We start from the raw sequence: 8,341 nt of genomic DNA on the forward strand, positions 1-8,341 counted from the left end.
ACTCGAATATGAAGGCTACTTAAGTTAAGTACGGAGAGAACCCCTTGAAATTTTCAGGTGCTGCCAACCAAGCTGTTCGTGCAAAAAGGTGTTCGCGCGCAGTTTTTCAGCGGGCGGGCAAATTTTAAAACTAATAAGCGGGCGGGGAGAAAAAAATCGATATTTACTGTGGGCGGGGAAGAAATTTCATTATTTTCAGTGGGCGAGGAGAAAATTTTTGACAGTGGGTACCCGAACATACGTAGAGGAGGGGAAAACAGCAGTTGACTGAAGTTGAGGAAGAGGGGAGCAATGCTCCAAAGTATACTGCTAGCTGCTCGCACGGTTTTGTGTTGATTTGGGTTGCCTAGTGGGTATCTAGAGGGCAATGGGGAATTTCAGTAGTGGGGAGAGGGCAGTGGGGAGTTTGAATTGTTGTGGGGAGTGGGGAGCGGGCAGACCATAGATACTGGAGGGCAGTGGGCATCAAAATTCAGTGGGAGGGCACAACTTTCCGTGTATGATGCCAGTGGGAGGGCAGTTACGAACAGCTCTACTTTTCCCTCCAAATTTTAGGTGAAGGTCAAAAACGCGTAAAATTGGTATATTAGCCTTCAAAACATGTTTTGTGATGATTTTGCGAAATTGATGAAATTTACCAGTTGGCGGCACCTGATTTCTGGGGAGGGGTATGGAGAAAGTGGGTATGGGAGCAATTTCTTTTCCAGTCAGAGTGACAGCAATTTTTTTTCTACTGTCAGACCTGCATCAATTTTTTTTCAAATGGAGTAGCAGTGCAATTTTTTTTAATTGTCATCAAGTTTGTAATGCATTGTTCATAACTATACCACGTCACTGGTTCACAACTGTATCTATAAATAACTTGTTCTGTGCAAGTAGAAAGAACTAGCAGTTTGTATGAAAGATGTCTACCAACCATACTACTACTTAAATTTTTATGTACAAGAGGTAACTGGTAAAATATCCCTGAGGAGCTAAATGATCTGGGGAGTGCTGTACTCCTGACCCCTGTGAATTGCTTTCCTTTAAGCCATCATAGTAGTACCAGGAACCAGAAGAAAATATCTTGCATGTGTAATGTGACCCTTTATATACAGAAGTCAAATAGTCCCCTTTAGATATTGCCTATGCTATTGAGATATTGCAACAGAAATCCTGAAATATGATTTCTTGGGTCAGAAAAGGGAAGGAAAACATTGAGTGCACTGAGGTGTAAAGTAGACCTATGTAGTGCATGCTTATATCATAAGTGCTGGGAAAAAACATAAGAATTGCTTGTGGTAAAAACATTTGCGCCGCCCATGGCAGCGCGCCGGCAAAGAATACATGAGAATAAGGTTTCCAAATTTTGCTCATTTCAAGTGCATTGTGACAATTTTTTTCACTTCTGTCTGTTATGATAATTTTTTTTTCTCAAGCCATTACAGGATCATTTTTTCCTTCTATTTCATCTGGTGACAATTTTTTTTCACAAAATCCTCCATACCCCCCCAGAAATCAAATGGTTCACCCTTAATGGGCTTCGATGACCTTCAGGTGGTAGCCCAATGACGGAGCGCGGCAAATGAATTAGTAGAACCGATATAACGATTTTACTTTTTGACTCCAATTTTGTTCATATCGTAAACGTCGAGAAACCCAACGCAATATGGATTTTGCAATTTGCTGCAATATAGGCATTCCTTGAGACGCTTCACTACTTAAGCAGAAGCCTATGAACTTGATAATGAACTTGATATGAACTTGGTTGCTGTGATATATGTCCTTTTTAGCTAATGGTCCATGTAATGATATTCTTACAATATTAAGAAAATTTTTGGACGGCCGACCAATCCTGACGGGTGTAGCCTGCTAGCAGGGTACCACCACTAACTATCAGTGGTTCAGGATGGCCCTACTTAACTTTGTAAATCACAAATGTCCCATGAACCTGGTAATGTATTACCTTGAATGAAAATGATTATTGGACCATTTTAATGTCATATTGTATATCGAAGTTTTTTATGTGTTTTTATGATAACTGGAGTAGAAAAGTGACTCTGCCTAAGTCGACTGAAAACCATCAATTTTGTATATTTTCAAATCCGTCTATACATTAAACGTAGAAAGAACATCAACATTTGCAATTTTCAGTTTGTATGTCATCCAGAGTGTTTCTTAATAATCACAGTAATTGCACTGATTCAAACAGAAATACCAATACAATTTTACGCAAAATATGAAAATACTTCCGTTCTTACCATAATAGTATTTTATCGCCGGTTCATACGCGCAGCGGTCTGTCATGGCGATAAGACAAATTTTGTTGTCATGCCACTGAGTAACGATCTTCAACTGAAATCCGTGATAGGTCAGTTACGGTGTCAATGGCTAACTCACATTCCACAATTTCGGCTGTTGGTGTGTCAGTGACGTCATCTCCATCAACACAGTGAAAGCGTTAAAAGTAAAATTCCAAAGAGAGCGTAAGAACTCGTAAAATTTCACAAAATATGCTGCTTTATATCTGCCAGTGTCAGACCGACTTTGGCCAAAGTTGAAAGTAACGCCCTCAATGGTTGGTTGCACGACTCACTCCAAGGACAGTTGATATCCTTCAAATCCGTGTCTGTCATTTCCTTTATGCCCTTTTTTGTTATGCAATATTGAAGGTGTTAGACTAAAGTGCTTTTCAAGGAGTTGTAATTATCGCGCCATATAATTTGAATGGAGACTCGGAGAAAAAATCGCAGACAGGGATTTGAAGGGTATTGCTAAGGCTTGTCAATGCACAAATTTCAACCGGAAATCTTGCAGCGTGTTCGGTAAAGGGAGGAAGAAATGATTTTTGGAAGGTTCAGCAAAACGCTTGTCACGTGACTATTATGCAAATAATGACTATGTACTGTGCACGGTCAGATTTCCCAATATCAGGGCTTTCAGAAAATATATACTTTATTGCTGCATTGAGCAGTGGGTAATGGGTACCTCATCCTGTAATTTGGCGTTCGTAAGTTTAGTGACGGATAAAATTAAGGGAAAAACATTAACTGATATAACCATTTCACACTTTCCTCGGACACGAAATCGCAGCATATGGAAATCAGTTATGACTTATGTTCATGCTGACTTTAGCAAGACTCAGCTTACTTTCAGAGGAGTGTCGTACACAAAGTTATCACACGGCAAGACCCTGTCAGCCAATCAGAGACCTGGATCGCCGTGGACTATAACTTATAACCCACAGTGACTCTTTAGAAGTGAGTTATAGCCATAATCCACGGCACGATCCTTGCTTCTGATTGGTTGACAGGATGTTGCCACCTGGAAAGCTGGCATGCAACAGTCTACAATGTATTCATTGTTGTACAAATTCAAATTTAATTCACACGACACATCTTCCCACTTGCAATTTACACAACACATTAGAAATCAAAATTGTCATTTTCTTCCCAGATCGCTCCGAACAGACCGAATCAATTCCGTCGGGAACAACGATGAGCAGAACATTTTCACGAGTCGAGGGCTTGTCTTCTCTTTTTTGAAGAAGACCAGTTTCCTTGTCTTCGTTTTCTGAGAGCACTTTTTGTTGTTTGGTTTAGGCGGCTGAAGGGCATTTGAAATATTTTGCAACATGTCTTCTGATGTAGCTTTGACTGCCGTCGATCGATGGCCGCTTCTCCCGGTGATCGATTGTTCATCAAATCCCCGTTCGTACAGTCTCGTACAATATGTAACTTTACAGCTGTGATTTGTGATGTTCCTATTTTCAGCCTCGTAGTCGATCCCGGCATCCTTATACATGTCCTTCAGGTACTTGCGGATTGTATTAAATAGCTGTACTTTTTGCATTGTTTTTGAGATTTTACTTCCAAACTAAATCAAGTTCGTAGGAATGTACTCATTGAGGGGTGTTTATACAAGTATAATAAGCAGTCCACTGGGACTGTATGTGCAATTTTATGCAATATAAATAATAAACGTTTGCCCAGCCATAAAATAGCGCCATCGTGCAAATAAAACACTGTACGTCGTGCATATATGCATTGGAATCTTCACAGAAACAAGAAAGTAGTCCAATATAATGCATAGTCTGAATGTTTTCCACTGGGTCATCATATACTTTGTTTTCTTTGTAATATTACCAATTTTTAAAAATGGAGGGAAATCAAAATAACGGTTAAAATTTAAATTTACATGTCTAATTTTTCAGTAGCAAAATACTTTCCCCTTTAAATTTGTAGAATTTAAAGAAAGCCAGAGAAAATAGAAAGCCTTTTTGAGGTCAACAAATTTCAAGAGTTACAGCTACAGGGGCTTTAACGCCGACAGTTTGCTGCGAAAACGCTATGCTCCCAGTATCTCGATTTGGCATTGGTCTGCGATAAAAGATATTGGGCAAGATATTGTTCATATATTGGCACAACACACCGCTCATTAGTTAAATCAGAATATTGTCTAATTATATTAGGTTTGGATTTGCAATCGATGTTACCAGTACAAGTCTTAGACAGCCGTCCTTCATACTGCAGAAACTTTCGCCCATTTTCATCGAATCTAATGTGAAACTGAGTCTCGATCAGGCAGAGGCGTGCTCACTTTATTGACTTCTAAGTCTCGATGAGGCTGGGGTGTGCTGATATCATAAGAGTACTTGTATTTGTGAATGACATGTTTATCATAGTCTGTAACGAACACGTGACCGTCACTACTGAGAGTGATGGATTCCCAATTGGAGCCCTCACCGCCATCAATCTCGCTGATTAACTTCTCTTCAGAGGTAAATATTTTGATCTTGGAGGCGTATTTTCCGTTCAAGCGCTTCTTATCCAGCACAACCATGCGACCTTGATGATCGATACAAAGCTCGCAGGGAGTGTCGAACAGCTGATCTGCGTTCCAGCAAAAAGCAAACTTGCGCAGTGGTTGGCCTGCGGCATCATACCATTGGATAAAGTTTTGACTGACGTCACAAACAGCGACCTCGTTTTGGTCATTCACAGTAACATGAACCGGTCTCTGTAGTTGACCGAGTCTTTTTCCCTTACTACCAATCTGTCCAATGAAGACACCCTTGACGTTGAACACGAATACAGCTCCCGCATCGCGATCCGCGACGTAGACGCGCCCTTTGCGATCTGTAGCCACTGCTACCGGACATTTAAATTCGTCATGAGTCAATTCTTGGGTATGAGTTTTGTAGTTCACACGCACCATCTTGTCTGCTTGTGAAATAGTGATGATGTCTCCCCCATTCTTTGTCAAACCGATGCCGTTAGCCGTTTCCTCTCTTGTATCAAGTATCTCCCCAAACTGATTTAACGTTTGAATTTTCAAACTGCTACCATTAACCACCAACAAATTCTGATCTGCGTTGCATACGATGCCCATAGGCTTCTCGAGGTTGTTACCGCTTGACCCTTGACCTTAAAAGGTCACCACAGGTTTATTATCCATACCAGCGTAAAGTTGGCGTCATACTCATACTCATCCTCAGCCTCAGGGGTCACGCGAAAATGAGGATGAGGATGACGCTACAGCGTCAGCTTCACCGGCGTCAGATCCGATTATTCCCGAATGCATCTGATGGAATAGTAAGTGTAAAAACGACTTTAAAAATGTGCTCCAAGTTTCATGTCACTGTAAATGTTAATCAAAACACAGTTGGGTTTGTATTTCATAATATTTAGTAAACTCTCTGCTTCTCACGATGTAGTTACAACGCAACATTCTTAGCCCTTAATTTCAACTTAAAGTTCAAAGGTGGCGTTGACTTTTCAGGCCTCAAGTCATAGTTCTACAAGTTAATTGTTTTATATATCCTCTGAATAATTAGGGCTTTCATATCGCCTCTCATAGTGGTGATTTTTACAAATTTCGGACCATGTATACCTTTTTGTACCAATTTTTGGGAAATCTTAACGCAAGAGTTGAGAGGATACCAACAAACACATTCACGGATCCATGGACTGAAAATTACGAACATTTCCAAAAACTAGCCTGTATGAGATATTCTAATGATTAAAAATTACCTGCGAACCAGTTTTACCATTCAAAAGAAAGTTGAGAAAGAATGGAGTTGTTATTTTCTTAAGTTATGGGCGAATTTTATCATTTATCCATCATCGTGTAGCGTAACTTCGGCAATCTTCGGATACGACGCTGAAGCTGACGCTGAGCAGCGTCATTTTCAGCGTCAGCTAGAAAGGTCACCTGAGGCTGAGGATGAGGATGAGGATGACGCCAACTTTACGCTGGTATTATCCATCACCTGAACACGGTGTTCACTGTGTATCGCACTGTACCATGGAGATGTAATATCAACGATCAAAACGTGAGCTCCTGTTGTCGTTGGTCTGAACAAAATATCAGTGATGTATGCATTGCTGTGCCTTACACGACATGGTACGTCTTTCTTCACTCCATCCCGAATTGTAACTTTAATTGTTCTCCTCGCTGACGAGGAGACAGCGACGTGAGTCACATTAGCAAGGCTTAGTCCGTCTTTAAACACAGCAGAAGGTGCCTGTACATATGGAATGAAACTCCCCTTGATTTTAAAAGGTGCACAAATGGACTTCATTGCCTTCGCTTTGTTTTCTTCTCTTATGTTGACAGATATTTCGGTAACAGAGTTCGATGTTTCGCTCTTTAAAGGTCTCGTAGTATCCTTCAACCTCACCGACAGAAGGTCCTTAACTGATAAAAATTCATCAGCGCTGGATTCCTCCCTGACTCGACGGCTCAAATCGACAGCCTTCTCCAATCTTTTCACTTGCTCACTGACTGTCATCCTCTCGCTCTCAGCTGATTCGATGCAGATTTTGTAAAGTCTTCGCAGTTCAAACCTGCGCTTGTCCCATGCAGCATTCATGTGAGCGGAGAGCTCGTAATACGTCTCGTCCAGGAGTGTTTCCGAAGACTGCTGATTTTCACGAAGAGTGTCGATGCGCTTTTCAATGCGAGCCTGTCTCTCTCGCCTTGATTTCAGGTTCCCCTCAGCACGTTTCACTTCTTCATCTAACTGTGCTTGACATTTCGCAACTTCCTGTCCTGGATCCTTGAAGGAAGAATGATCGCCGTGTTGTTCTACGATACACTTTGAACACACTAGCTCCCTGCAGCGTTCACAGTAACAAGACGCGTCTGCATTGTGACGATGACACTGAACTGACCTTTTGGAAAAAACAGCTTGAACTTCATCTGCCTCGCGACCTTGCAACTTCTCAAAGTCGTGGATCTCTTCGCCATGGGCTTTATCTGTACCTGTGTGGTGTTTCAAACACGTGTCGCATAAAAACATGGTATGCCTTTTGCACCAAGCAATCGCACGTATTTCGGGATCCTTACAGTTTCCGCACAACACAGAACTCGCTTTTCTAACAGCGTAGAAGTCATAGTAATTGTTCGACAAGAAATCGTCCGGTAAAGCGTGAATATCCGTTTGAGTTCCTTTAAAATGCGTTATCTCATGGTCAATGGGACATCTGAATTGTCTGGACTCATCGCATGCATTAAGTTGTCGTTCAAGGCAAGCTAAACAGACTGAATGCAGACAATGTAACAATTTAAGACCGGTCACTTGTTCCTCACAACTGCAGCAGGTGATTGGATCAGAAAGTGCGCCCTCCTGCGATGCCATACCTGTAACAAATTGAACAGTGGCAGGCTAAATATCATATCACTTGGTTCTTAACATTTCATGGGGAGAGCAAGATCTGATTTTCCGGTGCTGAACTTTGCTTGAAAAATTATGATTAATTTGAAGGAATGCTTCTCTCAGCCAATCCTGAGTATCTGTAGAAGAACCTCAGCATTTTTTTGTGTGTCATCACCGTTACATAATATGTTGAAAGTTTGCTCTGACATGCCTAGCTAATTATGAATTCGTCTGCATATTTGCGAATTACTGCAATCAGCTCATACGTCAAAACGGGTAGGAATGGCTTTCTTATCAGACATCAGACATATGTTGGTCACACTAAAAGTATAGTGATGGGTTGAGCGTTGTGGGCATGACCTGTGAATTATCATTCATTTATATCCATGTACTTAATAAACATTGTAATCTTATAAAAGTGATTCTGCTGAATTCAACCGAGCTTCATGATCAGAGTTACAAGGAAAACGGTGAAATTAAATTGTATAGAGAATTTTATTGGCAAGATATGCCAATGATCTGTCACGTGCAGAGTCAAGTACAATCGTTGCAATTTCTCCGCATTTAAGTTTTTTACCGATACATAATATTTTCGGGAAACGGATTTGAACGTAAAACATTGAATAAAATTAACTTGATTAATCAACATAAAACTATTATTGCAGGTAAAGTCATCGATTAATCGATAAGTTTATATTTTGA

The 8,341-nt window shown here is 40.8% G+C and overlaps 1 protein-coding gene across 1 annotated transcript; it reads right to left on the reverse strand.

Moving 5' to 3' along the window:
* Window positions 1-6,175: 6,175 nt before the first annotated feature.
* LOC139136484 (E3 ubiquitin-protein ligase TRIM56-like) lies at window positions 6,176-7,621 on the reverse strand. Its single transcript, XM_070704210.1, has one exon. The coding sequence runs from the start codon at window positions 7,619-7,621 to the stop codon at window positions 6,176-6,178; it is 1,446 nt and encodes a 481-aa protein (XP_070560311.1).
* Between the last annotated feature and the right edge of the window lie 720 nt (window positions 7,622-8,341).

The sequence above is a fragment of the Ptychodera flava genome, chromosome 7 (genome assembly GCF_041260155.1).
Source record: "Ptychodera flava strain L36383 chromosome 7, AS_Pfla_20210202, whole genome shotgun sequence".
Classification (NCBI taxonomy): domain Eukaryota; kingdom Metazoa; phylum Hemichordata; class Enteropneusta; family Ptychoderidae; genus Ptychodera; species Ptychodera flava.